The sequence below is a fragment of the Littorina saxatilis genome, linkage group LG4 (assembly GCF_037325665.1).
Source record: "Littorina saxatilis isolate snail1 linkage group LG4, US_GU_Lsax_2.0, whole genome shotgun sequence".
Taxonomy (NCBI): Eukaryota; Metazoa; Mollusca; class Gastropoda; order Littorinimorpha; family Littorinidae; genus Littorina; species Littorina saxatilis.
Genome location: NC_090248.1, coordinates 1683218 through 1702357, shown reverse-complemented (window position 1 = coordinate 1702357; position 19140 = coordinate 1683218). Strand labels below are relative to the sequence as shown.

The 19140-nt window shown below is 40.7% G+C and overlaps 1 protein-coding gene across 1 annotated transcript; it reads right to left on the bottom strand.

Moving 5' to 3' along the window:
* Window positions 1–240: 240 nt before the first annotated feature.
* Window positions 241–19001, bottom strand: LOC138963747 (probable NADH dehydrogenase [ubiquinone] 1 alpha subcomplex subunit 12). The gene is made up of 4 exons (XM_070335596.1): window positions 18883–19001; window positions 6039–6121; window positions 5281–5353; window positions 241–1459 (listed from the first exon to the last, which is right to left on the bottom strand). Exons 1-4 carry the CDS (start codon window positions 18969–18971, stop codon window positions 1270–1272), a joined length of 435 nt encoding a protein of 144 aa, XP_070191697.1. The 5' UTR covers window positions 18972–19001; the 3' UTR covers window positions 241–1269.
* Between the last annotated feature and the right edge of the window lie 139 nt (window positions 19002–19140).

Sequence of the window (19140 nt, the reverse complement as noted above, 5' to 3'; positions counted from 1 at the left end):
GAGAGAGCTGAACACACTGAACAGAACTTTATTTTACAAGTTGAGGATTTAAAGCTGGTCCTTTTCTAACAAATTGTCTTTGAGACAAACCAAGCAGTCTCCAAGGAAAGAGACCGAAGGACACACACACAAACAAGCACAAACAAGCATACTCGCATACAAACACACATGTACACACACATGCACACACACACACACACAAACATACACACACACACACCAAAAACGGATTGATTACAATTATTCACGAATACAAACACTTTATTCAAACAGCCAGGCATCAGGTCACACATATTTCCAGGCTCCTACTTGGAACAGCACAGCAGTTAAAGGCAACGTTCTTCCTGTGGAGGTTCCCCTCATCAGATCGTGTCTACCTAGGCTTCAACGTGGGATAACACAACCCTCCACGTGGTCACATACCCAGACTCAAAATGTTTTTTTTATTGAGCTTTTTGTGAAACTAAATGATCAAAAACTATTCAATCTGCACAGACACACTTATCCAATGCAAACGCCTGGTCAGGTCTGAGATGTTAAGATGAACTGGTTTCAGGAAAGAACTGTTGGTTTTTTTTCAATACTATTGAAGTATCTTCAATCCTCTAGTACTTGTCTGTTCTTAGGCCTCGAAACTCAGAACACCAAAAACTAACTGAAAACAACATAGTTCAATATCTCCAATACCCTCAATTTATGTAAGAAACGACTGCATGTCCGCAGGAATTGTTTCAAACTCTTTTTCCAGAAAAAAACCCCACAAAAACTAATAAATCTAGCTGGTGACCTACTTGTTCATGCAAAGTAGGGCAAAGCCTCCCCACCAGTTAGCCACGTCTTGCACTTTATTGCTTGTTACCATAGAGGATACCTAACAGTGTTGCTATGGGCAGCTTGTTTTTCACACATTGTCAGCACTGACGCATTTCCATGATTGACAAAAGGAAGTGTTTAAGACACAAATTACTCCACTTCTACTTACTTGCAACACTCTGACTGGTCAGGTTTTACAGCTTTCAACAAACCAGTTTCTACACATTTCTTGATAAGTTGACGATGTTGAAAAAGATCACGGTGGGACCCCCCCCCCCCCCCCCCCCCCCCTTTAAGACTTCCTCCCTGTTAAGACCTTGCTTTTGTAGATGTTCTGTTGACAAGCTGTGTAAATTTACCTCCATTTTAAGACTCCCTCCTTTTTAAGACCACATTTTCTCAGATGTTTGAGGGTCTTAAAAGGGGGCCCCACTGTAGCAGAACCTAGACCCAAGTTCAAAAGTGCTTTCTGTAAACTTCCTCCGTCTTTGGCTTCCAGGCCTGAATCTTGGGGCGCGTGGTGCTGTAGGGGACGTACTCCTGGGGCGTTCCAGACTGGTTTTCTGTGTGTTTGGCCAACCAGGGGTACTTGGGCAGATCCGCTTTGTCCGGTGTTTCATCTGAGATGTAGCTTAGCCATCGGTGCCTGCACACAAAAACAGGGAAACAATTTACCAACAGCGTGGGTGGACTGAGCAGGGATAGTAACACAGGCACGCACGCAAGCACGCACACACACACACACACACACACACACACACACACACACACGCACACACACACACACACACTCTGATGGGAGGTTGACTGTTGACAGTAGCCTGTTCTGGATGATCGAACGTGTACGCAAAGGTATTGCGTCAACCGTGACTCACTTTTTTCTCCAACCCGTACGAAATGAACATATATGAACATATAAGAGACATATAAGAAACCTATAAGTTTCTTATAAGAAACATATAAGTTTCATATATGACAAGTAAAAAGCTATGTATGTCAGTTGTAGGAATAGGTTTCTTATAAGTCTCTTATATGAAAAAGACCCCAATTCATATAAGAATCATATATGAATCATATATGAGAACCTGCACTTCCAGAAACCTATAGTTCTCTTATATGTTTCTTATATGAATCTTATATGACTCTTATATGAATCATCACTTAGTTTCTGCAGAGGAGAATTCAGGACTTAGAAAAAATATTGGACAATGCTGAATTACTGGCAATACTGGCTTTCATATATGTTTCATATATGAACAGGAAGTGGATGGTTTGCCTTGAGCATTATCTCCCCCTGACTGAACGGCCATCTTTGTGACAGCAGCTCTGTGAGGATGTTTAGCAGAAAATCAGTGAAAGAGCAGGACTAAAATGCAAAGTTCTTACAGAAATAATTGGACTTGATGTATGAATATGTGAAGAGAATGTTTATGTCATGCTGATGTTTGTGGGTGGCTGGCAGCCCAACCAACCCAACAGCTTGACACTGACAGGTTTGTGTTTTTATTCAAAATCCAGAATTTCCCTCCATTATTTGTTTTACTTTACAGTTCTGGTTCTGCATCAGGTGATCAAATCATGTTTACCAGCACTACTTTGGTTCAAGCAACAAGAAACTGTGACAGCTGTGCATATTCAAGAAAATTATTTGTGGCTGTAACTTGTTTGTTGTTTCTTGTTCATAATTTCAAGTTTCAAAGTATTGGATTTGAAGAGGACAATGCATGTCTTACTCCTCTTCTTGTGACCAGTGATTTAGAGATCTGTTTGTTTTTGCCCTCAAAATAAACACAACTTCAGTAAAGATATGTATATATACTGAACCAAAAGGTATTTTGCAGTTGGATTCATTATAATTCAAAGTCAAGACAGTTAAATTGGGTTAAGCAGGTGTTATTTCCCTTGTAAACACAAATGTAGGTCAAGGTCGTGTGTCTAGTATGAGACATATAAATATCATATATGAGACATATAAGAATCCTATAAGGGAGATGTAGGTTTCATATAAGATTCTTATAAGTCTCATATATGAACATTTCATATAAGAGACCTATAGCTTTCTTATAAGAGAATATAAGATTCATATAAGAGAACTATATGAGCTCAGGTTATAGGTTCATATATGATTCATATAAGTTTCTTATAAGAATTTACCTCATTTGCATTTAAAATACCTATAAGCCACATATATGAAATTGTCATACAAGACTCTTATAAGAATCTTATATGAAATTGGGTCCAATTTCTTATAAGAACGTTTCGTACGGGTATGTTTAATGCATAGGTACGTTGTCTTTCTCCCACCAAGACTGCAGATCTTGGCAAACGGGTGACGTAAAACCTCGATTTGATGACGCTACACGTATACACGTTTCCGTACACGTCCTGAAAAGTGCTGATCTAGATCTTGCTATTCTTGTATCAAGAACCTGGGGGATCGTCCTCTACCTTTGTTGGCACTGACCTTATTCTCCGTTCTGTTCCTGAACACCTCTTTAACCTTCACCTCATCACAATTTGGACTACACAGTCAGGATCATGTGGGTCATGTACAACCCAGAGCCTCACTAAAATGTCTGTATCTCTAAAACTATTTGGAGTTTTTCATTTAAGACTTCATTTAATTCTCAAACACCCTAGAACCTTCCTATCTACCAAATTTTAAAGGATTATTAGTTAACAAACAAATAAACAATGACGTCATTTGAACTACACAGTCGGATATTGTGGGTCTTGGACGACCCATTGTATGGAATTAAAGAAGGCATGTTACGGTGTTTATCCCTATTCGGATGGCGTGGGTCTTGTACGACCCATACCTTTTATGTTGAATCCTTATTTAGAAAGTACAGGTCGTACACGACCCACATCATCCGGACTGTGTATAGTCCAAAGCGTGATCCGGTGAAGTTTACTTTCAAAGAACAATTAAACGTAAAAAGTATACGTCCCATGCAATATCTGAATACAGATAAACTCTTTTTACTGAGTATTCATTGGTCGTACGGGCAAGCCATCCAAATAAAAAACAAGTCGCGTAAGGCGAAAATACAATATTTAGTCAAGTAGCTGCCATTTTTCAGCAAGACCGTATACTCGTAGCATCGTCAGTCCACCGCTCATGGCAAAGGCAGTGAAATTGACAAGAAGAGCGGGGTAGTAGTTGCGCTAAGAAGGATAGCACGCTTTTCTGTACCTCTCTTTGTTTTAACTTTCTGAGCGTGTTTTTAATCCAAACATATCATATCTATATGTTTTTGGAATCAGGAACCGACAAGGAATAAGATGAAAGTGTTTTTAAATTGATTTGGACAATTTAATTTTGATAATAATTTTTATATATTTAATTTTCAGAGCTTGTTTTTAATCCGAATATAACATATTTATATGTTTTTGGAATCAGCAAATGATGGAGAATAAGATAAACGTAAATTTGGATCGTTTTATAAATTTTCATTTTTTTTTTACAATTTTCAGATTTTTAATGACCAAAGTCATTAATTCATTTTTAAGCCACCAAGCTGAAATGCAATACCGAACCCCGGGCTTCGTCGAAGATTACTTGACCAAAATTTCAACCAATTTGGTTGAAAAATGAGGGCGTGACAGTGCCGCCTCAACTTTCACGAAAAGCCGGATATGACGTCATCAAAGACATTTATCAAAAAAATGAAAAAAACGTTCGGGGATTTCATACCCAGGAACTCTCATGTCAAATTTCATAAAGATCGGTCCAGTAGTTTAGTCTGAATCGCTCTACACACACACACACACACACGCACACACGCACGCACGCACACACACACGCACATACACCACGACCCTCGTTTCGATTCCCCCTCGATGTTAAAATATTTAGTCAAAACTTGACTAAATATAAAAATCATCGTAAAATCCTTCTTTAATTCCATATGGGTCACCCACGACCCAGTGTCATCATCCGGACTGCCCAGTTCAAATTACGTCATTGTTTATTTGTTTGTTTACAAAAATAATCCTTAAGAAAGTTGTCGATGGGAGGGTCCTCAGGCGTTAGAGGATTATATGAAGTCTTAATCAAAAACTCCCAATGGTTTCAGAGATACAGACTCTGTTCATATGAGGCAAAGACTGGTGAAGGTTAGGAACAAAACTAATCACATTTCACGGCGTTTCACAGCAAAACTAAATTGAAGCCAGGGGTCTTCTTAAATCCCCTACGTCACATATATCAGTTGCATGTTTTTTTGGTGCTGCTAATCAGAACTTTTTGTTTTACTTTTTGTTAGGCTAACAACAAAGAAAAATTAAAGAGTAAATATTGAAACAGTTTGGAGATTATAATTTATATGACCATTTTTGTGGGCCACTGAATTTCAAAAGTTACTAGCTCATCAAAAGAGTGGATATGTTTGAAATTCTGCATCGCTGGGTATCTGCAATTAGGGGATATATATCTGCAGGATATAAAAAGACAATGTTTTTCACCATTCAGCTGGAACCTGGCTGCCGTCATAGTCATGCCCCGCTGCATCCGAGTACACCACCCAGCGACTGCGCCCTGTGCACACCCATACCATGGTATTAATTACCAGGCAAGTCAGCATTGTACAACATGCAGTACGTCACATGGATTGTCAAAAGCAAAGGCATCATTCTGGTAGAATACTGAACCATAAAACCACTCTTCACAAAATCAAGTCTCACATTTCTCATGTTCAAGATATATATGATAATGAAATACACATGTATACAACCTGTTTGACAAATCACTTAACGGCAGTGGTTCATTTCAGTTATTACTTATGGTTTGATGTCACTGCTGCTCTTGTCCTGCCTGCACAGCTTCTACAAATTCACACACAAAACGGTGGATCCATCCTCCTCCAACACTCATTTCCACACAACTGTGTATAGAGTTTTAAACTTTCACTGAGCCTGGGCCACCCACAGACCCATTTTAACCAGCTCTACTTAAAACTCTACCAGCTCTACTACTTAAAACTCTACCAGCTCTACTTAAAACTCTACCAGCTGAACTTAAAACGTCCAACTGGACCCAGTCCATGACTCAGAAGTAGAAGAAGAAAAAGAAGAAGATCCCCAATTCCCCCCCACCCCCCCCCCCCCCCCCCCCCCCCCTTGAAGATTAAACTTCCGTGGTGAGCAACCATTGTCTGTGGTGTCCATCTTGTCAAACACAAGAAGAGCAAAGGGTGGGGGGTGAGCGTGCAAGCTGAACTCACCAACAAAGTACATTGGATTGTGGAAGTACTTGTTTCCGAGTTCATCTTCTCCAACCAAAGTTCCTGTTTTCAGTTCTTCCATTCTGTGCATAAAAAAAAGAATTATTTAAAAAACACTAACAAGATGTGAAGAAGAGAAAGACTGGAAACTCATTTTGAGTGGATCATTCATTTCCTTGGTTTTCCTACTATTATTCAAAATCATAATTTGAAAATTACACAATTACATTTAATTTGATGTTTCATTAAATTAATAATATGAAAAGTTTGTAGCGTTAATAGCTAATATAATAGAGCATGCACAAAAGCACGTAAGAATTTATAAATGATTGTAGAGCAGTGTTAAAAACTAAAATAGAAAAAATAAACAAAATAAACAATAAAACAGTTAGAACAAGATATACCTGATCTAGAGTATGTATGTACGTTTGAATGCAAATTGCAATATTCAAAGAAAATGCTAGTAAATATGATATACTGGCTGAATTGTTAGCTGGCTAATTAAGTAGAACCAGCAAAAAAAAATGTAACCGGTCCCGTTTTACATTTAGTCAAGTTTTGACTAAATGTTTTAACGTAGAGGGGGGAATCAAGACGAGGGTGTGGTGTATGTGTGTGTGTGTGTGTGTGTGTGTAGAGCGATTCAGAGAAAACTACTGGATCATCTTCATGAAACTTGAAATGAGAGATCCTGAGTATGGTATCTCCAGACGTTTTTTCCATTTTTTTGATAAATGTCTTTGATGACGTCATATCCGGCTTTTCGTGAAAGTTGAGGCGACACTGTCACGCTCTCATTTTTCAACCAAATTGGTTGAAATTTTGGTCAAGTAATCTTCGACGAAGCCTGGACTTTGGTATTGCATTTCAGCTTGAAGGCTTAAAAATTAATTCATGAGTTTGCTCATTAAAGTTGTAATTAAAATCGATTTTTCGCAAACAGATTTAAAATTGATTGCATCGTATTCTTCATCACATTCTGAATCTAAAAATATATACATATGTCATGTTTACTCTTAAAATGTGATCACAATCAACGAAAATAGATTAATTAATCTTACGATTAAAATTTAAGAAATCGATCCAAAAATGATTTCATCTAATTATTCTTTATCATTTCCTGATTCCAAAATCATATAGATATGATAGGTTGTATTCAAAACAAGCTCAGAAAGTTAACAAGAATACAGCGCTTTCCTGCTTAGCACAATACGCTACCGCACTAATCTGGCGTGTCAATATCACTACGTTTTGCATGTGGGAGGTGAGCGATTTCCTTCACGCGGGGATTGACGAAGCTGTACTGTCTTGGTGAAAAAATACAGTGCGTTCAGTTTCATCCCGTGAGTTCGACAGCTTGACTAAATGTAGGTATATTAGCCGCCGTCGAAAAAAATATAATCAGATCGTGTCAATCAATCAAAACAACCAGGCAAACAAAAGTACGGTATTTGGCGAAATCGGCCCTGAGAATAAACAAGTGAAACAAAGAAGAAAAGTGAAAAAGTTTGAAGAAAAATATCACACACACAATTTGTAACCAACACACACATGTAGTCCCGCCCGGAATAAGCTTTTTTGGGATGATTTACAACTTTTGCGCACATTTCGAGCAGACGAAAACAGAACAGGGATGGCGGCTCTCGCTCCTCCAACTATCGCGAGACACAAAAAAAATGAAATCTCGCACGCGCGAGATCCTGATACATCCGGTGTTTCTCTGTACGCTATCTTGTCACGACGACTTGTTGACAAACGAAGATTCACGAAAGAAAGACAAAAGCGCCGAGTCTTGAGTAGAGAGCTTAAATAAAGTACCGGTAATCGCTAATTGAGCGAAATAAAAATCCGCGGCGACTTCCATTAGGTGAATGCTATTCAAGTTTAGGTAACGTTTTAACCGCATCTTTTTATTAGCCGCAATGCGATTTTTTTTTTTTAAGTCGCGGCTTGTAGTCCGTCAAATACGGTAATAATACAGCTAATGATTATGAGGAGGAATTAACTGGATTTAAGGGTTCTCCCAACATGTAGTTTCTTTCTAAGACTGGATGCCTGCGCAAAGTTTAAATCACCAATAGTATAGGTATAGGGGCAATGCGTAGGCCTCGCCCCCTTTATATTAAGTCCCCTCACTGTATAACAAATTAAATTTAGGTTTATTAAATTTATGCTAATGTGAGCTTGGGAACGACAGTTACAGTACACATGCACTTGTGTGCATCCGTGTGAACTCGTGGTACCTCTATACTATCGGGGATCCATTAAGGTTTCCGAGACTGAGTTTCATTTCTATTGAATTGGTCTCGCGGAATAGCCGATTCTAAAATTTGCATAGGTAAAACGATTGTTTTTTTTTGGTACAAGCCTCTGGAGTAAATTTTGTGATTAATGTTTTTGTGAACAAGAAACAATTGACGGGTGGCTTTATTCCATCTCCCTTTTTCCCTCCGCCGCGATGTAAAGTTGAATAGTTGAAGGTGACGTTAGGCACTAACTAAAGAAAGTGGGGCTGCCTGACACCCCTCGAGTTGAATGGGTTAATCTTGTGACACCGGTGCACAGGATGTGAACGCTAAAACTGTGCTTTTGCTTGGAATCTTTGAGGAAAAAAGACGTGAATTTGGTGCGGCGTGTTTTTAATGCCGTTGTGTTGTGACATGTCTGTCACGGCCGGAAATCTTTCCGGAATGTGAGGATTCTTTTGCTGGTAGGTTAAAACAATTTTCTTTCTGTAAATGGGTAGGCGGTGAAAAGAATAGTATGCTGCTTGGGGGGAGGATTTATTTGAATGTTTAAGTAGATTGGAATGGTGGGGAAGATTTTTGTGTGTGAATGCTTTAGAAGACCGTTGTTTGAGAGAACGGTATATGTATTGTAGGCATGTTATTTGGTAGGAATGATGTGTTTTGTTGTTTAATGAGTTAGCTTGTGGTAGTTGAAATTGTTGATTTGTTTACGTATGCTTACGGCGTGCATTCTGTGTTTACAGGATGGCCGAGTGTGCGACGGGGTTTAGTTAGGTCTTTCTTTCTAGAGGGGTTCTTTTTAGTTAGGTCTGTTCTGGTTTAGTTAGGTCTTTTCTTGTTTAGTTAGGTCTGGGTTTAGTTAGGTCTTTTCGTTTAGTTAGGTCTTTTTCTTTTTTTAGTGGGTCGTAGATTTGTTTTTATAGACTAGGTTTTGTTAGTGAAGAGTAGTTAGATTTAGTGGAAAGATTTTGGTCAGATTTTGTTAGAGTTTTTTTAGATTTGGTTTTTTTTAAAGAATTGTTTTTTAGGTTGTTTTTTTAGATTTCGTTTGTTTTAAATTAGAGTCTTATTGTGGTTTTTTTGGATTAAAGTTGAGAGTGAGGATTTAGAGTAGAGTATAGTTTGGGGAAAGGATTTGGTGTGTTTTAAAGGGTATCTTTAGGGGAAGAATGTAGTTTTAGAATGAAGAGTGAGATTATTGGTTTTTTTAAGTTGTTTAGTCCTATATAGTGAAAGTTGTATTTGAAGATAAACCCCCGTTATCCCACATTTTCCCCATTTCATCGTATGGAATAAAAGAACCTGGGTAATATAACTTGTGTCGTCTGCTTTAGTGTTTGAGTTCAGTACGAAAGAGGAAAGTAGAAGGGCACACGGTTACATTTGGCGCTGCGGAGCAAGGGTGGGTAGGGGGTGTTACTGTTAGGGCTAGGCTAGGAATAGAGTAGGTTAGGGGACCCCGTCGCACAGGGAGAGGATGGCAGGCATGCAGTCCGGACGCGGGCTGGTGTTGAGGAGACGGGCGTGTGAGAAGTTGGAGGGAGTCCGGGCGTGACGTCGACGGATGTGGCTTTGTTGTCAACATTGCCATTTAGTTTGTTAATCCGTGGAAGAAAGGATTACAGTGATTAACATTTCTTTTTATTCTGTTAATCCACAGAAGAAGGACTTCAACGATTAACATTTCTTCGGACGTTTGTGAAAGACTGTTTACACACCGTGCAAAGAGACAGAGTTGGGGAGTAGACCAGCACTGGAAGAGTGTGTTTGATTATGTTGATTTGATATTATGACTGACATGTGTAGTTGTATGTTTGATTATGCTACATGGTGATGTGATGTGATTACTAACACTTTTGGTTGTGTTGTATGTATGCTGGGTGGTGTGGTTTTTTTCTTGGTTGCCAGTAAGAGCTTGGTTTAACTTATATTACACAAGTGTTGACAAGTTTCGAATAACCTTCTGGTTGAAGAAACGTAACACCAACACAGGTCAATGTTATAAATACCAACCTTTTAAAATACCAACCTTTTAAAATACCAACCTTTTAAAATACCAACATGGATGAATCTGATTTGGAATTTACTTCGGCCGCTGATTTTTCACAGACACCGTTGGGGCTGGGAAGGGGAAGGATTGTAAGAGAAGGAAGGGATTTGCGGAGAATGGCTACAGAGTTGAGTAGCATGAGGGAAAGTTTAGAGGCAAGATCCGCCCCGAAAGTTGTTGTTTCGAAACCCCCCAAAGTTAGGAAATTCTACGGAGATAGCAGAGAAGATGGAAGGTACTCTGTTAAGGATTTCATAGAAGAGATTGGTAGTGCTGTGAGGGATTTCGGGAGAGAAGAGCAGATTCGCTATGTGACTCAGCATGTAGAGGGACTAGCCAGGGTTGAACTGAAGTCATGTGGTCAGTCATACAGCAGTATCGAAGACATTTTTGCAATCTTAGTGGATGCATTCGGCGACAAACGCCCATTACCAACTCTTATGGCATGTTTTGCTGAAAGGCGACAGGGAAGTCGAGAAACGGTCCGAGCGTATGCCAATGATTTATTCACACGCTTTAACGCGGTGAAAGCCAAACAAGAGGAATCGAGACGCGCTGTGTCCTCTGAAGACCTGCTTGTGGATCATTTTGTTGAAGGGATTCATGACAGATCGCTGGTCCTTGATTTGAGGAGGCACATACAAAACGGGTCAGTCTCATTTAGTGAACTGAGGAAATTGGCATTAGAATGGGAAGAAATACGTACTCCAGTTCCAAAGAACGCTACAGCCAATACAGTCGCGACTCATGACAATTCAGATTGTTTCGAAGAAGTCAGGAAGATGGCGAGTCGCCAAAAAGAGTTAGAACAGGAACTTGAGGCACTCAAGGTCGGGCTTTCAGAAAGACGACCTCCCAAATATAAGTTTACATCCGATGGAAAACCCATTTGTCTGAAATGTGGCAAGCCTGGTCACGTGATCAGATCATGTACTCAAAAAGGATTAAACCAATAACCGACTGTGTAAAGAGCCGTACACAGGACGGGGATGAAAAGGGCTCAGTTCTTTCTAGAATGGTGGGCGAACAACCTGTTGTTGTGGTAGAAATGGGAGGTGTGACGTTGGAAACGTTGTGGGATACCGGTTCACAAGTCACGATTATCAGTGAACATTGTTTTTACAAACATTTTAGCGAAGAACTGGTAAGAGACACTACACTTGTACGGTTGGTTGGAGCCAATGGGTTGGAGGTTCCCTACATAGGCTACACTATACTGGACGTTAAGGTTGGGGAACAAGTTATTCCCGAAAGGGTCATCCTTGTTCAAAAGGAAGTTTCTGGTTCGGAGGGTTGCGAGCCGCGAGTCATACTCGGCATGAACGTCATCCGTGACGTGAGAGATCATGGGCCTGTGAATATTAGAGTGGCAGACATAACGGTAGACACTCCAGCTTGTGTGGGGTTGGTGAGGGTGCCAAAGGGCGGCATACACATGTCCGCTCGCTCAATTTCCACTGTTTGTTTGAGTGGAGGGTATGGAAAGAAGGTGACAGAACAGGGCGAGTACGTCATAGAGGCATTAGAGGGTCCAACCCGGGAGAAGTGTTTACTAGCCCAGACTCTGGTAAAGGGAAAAGGTCCGTGGAACGTCCAGATCGTTAATCTGAGTGATGAAGATGTCTTTTTGACAGAGCGAACTCCGGTTGGCACGGTTCATGCAGTTCATAGCGTTGTTTCGCCAGGGGTGAAGGCAGAGGAGATTGCTGGGAAGGTTGTGGTGTCGTGTGATACGATATCTGCAGAGAGTGATGTGTCAGACTTGAAGGTTCCCGAGAGTCTGTTGGGCGCAGCAAGTAATGAAGAGGAACGCAAACAGTTGCATGATTTGTATTGCGAGTTTCCAGAAACATGGGTCAAAGATGATCTGGATGTAGGTTATTCTGACTTAATTAAGCACAAAGTTCCTTTGCTGGACGATGTTCCAGTAAGTCAGACATACCGTCGCATTCCCCCAACACAACTTGAAGAGGTTAGAAAACACATTCAAGACTTGTTAGAGAAAGACATTATACAGCCCAGTACTAGCCCTTTTGCTTCGCCTATAGTTTTAGTGCGGAAGAAAAACGGAGAATTGCGCATGTGTGTGGACTATCGCAAGCTGAATGCGAAGACGAGACGTGATGCATTTCCACTGCCAAGGATTGACGAGTCTTTGGATGCATTGAAGGGAGCGAACTACTTTTCCACATTGGATCTTGCTTCAGGGTATCATCAGATAGCAATGGACGAGGGGGACAGACAAAAGACTGCTTTCATTACACCATTTGGGTTATTTGAGTTCAAGCGTATGCCATTCGGACTCTGTTCCGCTCCCGCTACTTTCCAACGACTCATGACAGCAGGGATGAATGACCTGATTTTCCAGATGCTGCTGGTGTACTTGGATGACATTCTGGTCTATAGTAAAACCTTCCAGGAACACGTTGAGCGATTGAGAGCAGTGCTTTCTCGACTGAGAGAGCTGGGACTCAAACTGAACCCGGACAAGTGCAAGTTCTGTCGTACTTCAGTGCAGTATCTGGGCTACACCATTTCACAGGGTGGCATCGCGACTGACGCGGAGAAAATCAAAGCTGTTGAACAGTGGGCAGTTCCTCAGACGCTTAGGGAATTGAGAGCTTTCTTGGGATTTGCATCGTACTACCGCCGATTCGTGCTAGGGTTTGCACAGATGGCAGGGCCGTTGCATGCACTGGTCGGGAAGGTACATGAGGGTGTGAAGGGTAAACCCGGAGGGAAGACTGTTCGGTTGGGTGGAAAGTGGACGTTAGACTGTCAACAGGCTTTTGAAAAGCTGAAACTAGCTCTCATCAGTGCTCCAGTGTTGGGATACGCTGATTATAGTCTTCCATTTGTCTTGGAAACAGACGCAAGTTCAAAAGGTCTGGGGGCAGTGTTGTCTCAGACTCAGGAGGGAAGAAAGAGGGTTATAGCCTACGCAAGTCGAACACTTCGTCCATCAGAGAAAAACATGCAGAACTATAGTTCCATGAAACTCGAACTGCTGGCTCTCAAGTGGGCTATCACCGAGAAGTTCCGTGGATATCTTCTGGGAGCTTCATTCGTGGCTTTTACTGACAATAATCCTCTCAGCTACTTGAGGACTGCCAAACTAGGGGCTGTGGAACAACGTTGGGTGGCGCAGTTGGCTCTTTTCAATTTTGAGATCAAGTATCGTTCTGGGAAATCCAATGTGAACGCGGACGTCCTGTCAAGGAACCCATTTGAGAGTCCAGGTACGGACATCGAGGAAGAAGTGGTGGCGGCTTGCTCTGTCTCTGTAAACATGGGCCGGGATCAAGGGTTGGCAACAACTGCACATGTGGGCATCGTTGCTGGGACTACAGATGAGTCGGGAAGAGAGCAGTTAGGGGCAACACACGCTCTACCGACGATTGAACCCGCAGATCTGCAAAGACTTCAGGGTGAAGATCCAGTCATTGGTCTTTTGTTACAACATTTGAAGAAAGGAACGAGACCTAGTATACAAGAAAAACGAGATTTGGGAAACTCAGCCATTGCTCTGTGTAGACAGTGGGATAAGCTCGTGGTGGAGAAAGATTTACTTTGCCGTAGAGTCACCGATCCAGTTAGCAACAAACCGTTGTTACAGATAGTTTTGCCAGAGTCTCTCCAGAGGCCGGTCTTTGAATCTGTGCATGGGACAGGTCATCAGGGAGCAGAACGTTGTTTGCGATTGTTGAGACAGCGCTGTTACTGGTCAGGAATGTTCGCCACAGTGGGAAAGTGGGTTCAGGAATGTGAGCGTTGCAGCTTTGCCAAACTGCCTTCAGTACGAGCTACTGCTCCAATTGGACATTTGTTAGCTTCTCGGCCGCTTGAGGTTGTGGCTATGGACTTCACGCTTCTCGAAAAAGCGACGGATGGTAAGGAAAACGTGCTGGTATTGACAGATGTGTTTACAAAGTTTACGGTGGCAGTACCTACCCGCGATCAGAAAGCTGTTACTGTAGCAAAGGTTTTGACGAAAGAGTGGTTTCAGAAATTCGGCATCCCCATGAGACTTCACTCTGATCAGGGTCGAAACTTTGAAGGAGAGGTGATAAAAGAGCTCTGTATTCTCTACGGTGTGAAGAAATCTCGGACCACTGCGTACCATCCGCAGGGGAATGCTCAGTGTGAACGTTTCAACCGGACGATGCATAACCTTTTGAGCACCCTTACGGATCAGAAAAAGAAACGGTGGCCTGAATACCTCCAAGAGTTGGTGTATGTCTACAATGTAACGCCCCATTCTTCCACTGGATTTTCTCCATACGCTTTGTTGTTCGGTCAGGAACCGCGTTTACCGGTTGACTTTCTGTTGGGGATCGGTTTAGAAGAAGAAGGTGGTTTGCCGACCACTGAGTGGGTTCAAGTCCACCGAGAACGGTTGTTACAGGCACATCAACTGGCGAACCGGAATCTACAGCAAGCGGCACATGAGCGAAAGAGGCGCCTTGATAAGAAAGTCCGAGGAAAATCACTTCAGCTTGGTCAACGTGTCTTGTTGCGGGATCACGGTATGGGTAGACGCAAAATCCATGATGCATGGAAGTCAGAGATTTTTGTTGTGGTCGAAATACCCGATCAGGATGGTGGACCATATGTCATAAAACCTGAAAACGGAGGTGCGCCGTTCCGAGTAAATAGGGCAGAGATAAAAGAACATTTGACTCCTGTGCAACAAGCCCCTCGGGCATCCATTAGGTTGCCAGAATTTCAGTTCCAGAGACGTGAATCTAGTTCAGATGACACGGATGAGTCAAGTTCTGAAGATGAAGTTACAGGAAACGGGGTTAGATGGGCAAACAGTTCGTCTGGAAGACGAAGGGTAACTAACTATTCCCGTCAGCGTCCCCAGCGACAGGGTGCTGGGACGCATTCAAACTTGCATCATTTACCACGAGGACCGTCCGCTTCGGTTCAGTCGGTGGTGGTATCTGAGAATTTTATGCTGTCTCTAGTCGACAGACTGCTCAAACGTACTGAGTAGAATGTAACTAGATTTTACAAATTCTATGCTGTCTCTAGTTGACAGATTACTCCAATAGATGGAGTAAGATGTAGCTAGATTTTACAAGTTCTACGTTGTTTCTAGTCAATAGACTACTCAAACATATTGAGTGGGGTGTGACTAGATTTTAGATTTTGTATTTTTGAGATTAGTTGGTTACTGAACTTTAATTTGTTTGTGTATGGCGTCTCCAGCCTCGTACGCCTCAGGAGCAAAGTATGCTACCTGTAAGGGATTAGATGACCTTTTTCTTCCTTTGTGCTCTCTGCTATCGTTTGGTTTGTCTTTACTGTCTTCTCCGCTCCCACTTTCTAATTCTCTTGGCTGCATTTTTTTTAGGGATTCTTGGGTTTGTGTATGGCGTCTCCAGCCTCGTACGCCTCAGGAGCAAAGTATGCTACCTGTAAGGAATTAGATGACCTTTTTCTTCCTTTTTGCTCTCTGCTATCATTTGGTTTGTCTTTACTGTTTTCTCCGCTCTCACTTTTACTGTCTCCTCTGCTCTCGCTATTTTCTTGGTGGTATTTTTTAGAATTTGAGTTCTGGTGCTTATTGATGTCTTTGTTTGAAGACAGTGTGTATACTGGTTTTGTTTATTAGAATTAATATTAGTGGATTTTTGAAGTAGATTCTGAAGGATTGTATGGTTGCCTATGAATACTCCTGTTGAATGGTTTAATTGTGATGAGTGACATTAGGTTATTGCTGATTTTTGACTAAAGGTTTGATATTCTGGGTGAGTTTTAAGGACTTCCAGTTTTTTCATTGCCTTGGCAAGTGGTCATTTTGTTAGTTGATTAGAAGATTGTGTTGCCAAGTACAGTTGGGATACAAAGAGGGGACATGCATTGATAAATCGTAAAGGTTGTCAGTATTTTGTTCTGATGTATGCTCAAGAGAGATCAGATGCTTTGATAAATCGTAAAGATTGTCAACATTTTGTTCTGATGTATGCTCAAGAGAGATAAAATATTTGATAAGTCGTAAAGATTATCATTATTGGTTATCTGGCAAGTGGTGAACATAATTCTTTGTAAAGTGAACCATGGAACTGCCTCTGTTAAAGATGAGTTGTGATTTTTTGTCAACTTGTGTGAGTTGGATGTCGACAGGAGATAGGATTATTGGCACGGGAAGGATTATGTGAAATGTGTATTTCAGAACATTTAATTTTGGAGAAATATTGTATTAGTCAGTTGATGATTGTTTTTGTGTGAAAGTTTTTGAAATGATTTGAGGATGGAGAATATTATGTTATTGTGTTAAATATTTTTTTGAATTTTTTTGATTCTGGCATGTCGCCAGGAGACGACAGTCTAAGTTGGGGAGGATGTGAGCTTGGGAACGACAGTTACGGTACACATGCACTTTTGTGCATCCGTGTGAACTCGTGGTACCTCTATACTATCGGGGATCCATTAAGGTTTCCGAGACTGAGTTTCATTTCTATTGAATTGGTCTCGCGGAATAGCCGATTCTAAAATTTGCATAGGTAAAACGATTGTTTTTTTTGGTACAAGCCTCTGGAGTAAATTTTGTGATTAATGTTTTTGTGAACAAGAAACAATTGACGGGTGGCTTTATTCCATCTCCCTTTTTCCCTCCGCCGCGATGTAAAGTTGAATAGTTGAAGGTGACGTTAGGCACTAACTAAAGAAAGTGGGGCTGCCTGACACCCCTCGAGTTGAATGGGTTAATCTTGTGACACCGGTGCACAGGATGTGAACGCTAAAACTGTGCTTTTGCTTGGAATCTTTGAGGAAAAAAGACGTGAATTTGGTGCGGCGTGTTTTTAATGCCGTTGTGTTGTGACATGTCTGTCACGGCCGGAAATCTTTCCGGAATGTGAGGATTCTTTTGCTGGTAGCAGCTGTTAAAACAATTTTCTTTCTGTAAATGGGTAGGCGGTGAAAAGAATAGTATGCTGCTTGGGGGGAGGATTTATTTGAATGTTTAAGTAGATTGGAATGGTGGGGAAGATTTTTGTGTGTGAATGCTTTAGAAGACCGTTGTTTGAGAGAACGGTATATGTATTGTAGGCATGTTATTTGGTAGGAATGATGTGTTTTGTTGTTTAATGAGTTAGCTTGTGGTAGTTGAAATTGTTGATTTGTTTACGTATGCTTACGGCGTGCATTCTGTGTTTGCAGGATGGCCGAGTGTGCGACGGGGTTTAGTTAGGTCTTTCTTTCTAGAGGGGTTCTTTTTAGTTAGGTCTGGGTTTAGTTAGGTCTGGGTTTAGTTAGGTCTGTTTCGTTTAGTTAGGTCTTTTTCTTTTTTTAGTGGGTCGTAGATTTGTATTTATAGACTAGGTTTTGTTAGTGAAGAGTAGTTAGATTTAGTGGAGAGATTTTGGTCAGATTTTGTTGAGTTTTTGTAGATTTGGTTTTTTTTAAAGAATTGTTTTTTAGATTGTTTTTTTAGATTTCGTTTGTTTTAAATTAGAGTCTCATTGTGGTTTTTTTTGGATTAAAGTTGAGAGTGAGGATTTAGAGTAGAGTATAGTTTGGGGAAAGGATTTGGTGTGTTTTAAAGGGTATCTTTAGGGGAAGAATGTAGTTTTAGAATGAAGAGTGAGATTATTGGTTTTTTTAAGTTGTTTAGTCCTATATAGTGAAAGTTGTATTTGAAGATAAACCCCCGTTATCCCACATTTTCCCCATTTCATCGTATGGAATAAAAGAACCTGGGTAATATAACTTGTGTCGTCTGCTTTAGTGTTTGAGTTCAGTACGAAAGAGGAAAGTAGATTGGCACACGGTTACACTAATTTTGAAATTTAGTGACCAATAGTCACCCATCGTAATTCATACAAACTTTCTTTCATTATCTGTTCACTGTCAAGTCGGTTCTTGAACTGGTTAGTATTACTATTAGCCATTTTAGTACCGTAGTGTTACACACTGTGAATTCTAAATAGGTGCCACTCTGTTACCAAAATTAATGAACATTTCCTTATGTTATTTTTTGTAAACTGGATGTATAATTTGTCACCACTGTTTCTTTGTTTTCATACACATTGTCAAAAAAAAGTAAGATCTGTCATGAAACTTGAAAGTGTCAGAATCATCCACTCCATTCAATATCTTGTACGCCTGAATCAAATCACCTCTCTTTCGATTGTGCTTAAGTGATGGGAGTTGTAATGATCTTAAGCGTTCACCGTAAGATAAAGTTCAGGCAGCAGCTTAGTAGCTCTCTGGATCGACTGATATTTTAAGTTTTGGTACCCTGTCACGTTCCCATCCAAATGATGACGTACAAGTACAGTAGCTCAGTTTAAATTAGAGTTATTCGAAACCTTTTTAAAATTGTCCTTATATCGTGACCAACCCAGTCAAAGACGAACATCTTTTGTGATAGGTAAACACAAACTGAAAGTTGAAACAAAATATTCGTCTGCAACTGTGTAAAATGACCTTGGTAACAACAAGACGTTTATACGTCCCAAGAACAAATATTACCATAAGAATGGACAGTCTACTGCAACCGTCTTAACGTATCTGTTTTGCAGTTGATGCTCACCTGAATACGGTTCTAACAGACCCCAAAACACCTCCATTTTCTTTGATTATTCTAAACAGTCGCGAAATTTTCTCAATGTACTTCGACATGTTGGGAGTTCTGCAGTGACGGAAAAAATGAAAGAAGAGAGAACAATATTGATTGTAACAATTATTGGAGTGTCGAAGACTCAAAATCGACGCACACAGTATAAATAATTCACAGTTACTTTTTTCAATGTTTTTGTTGAGACTTTGTTCCTTGTTCTACTTCTTCAAA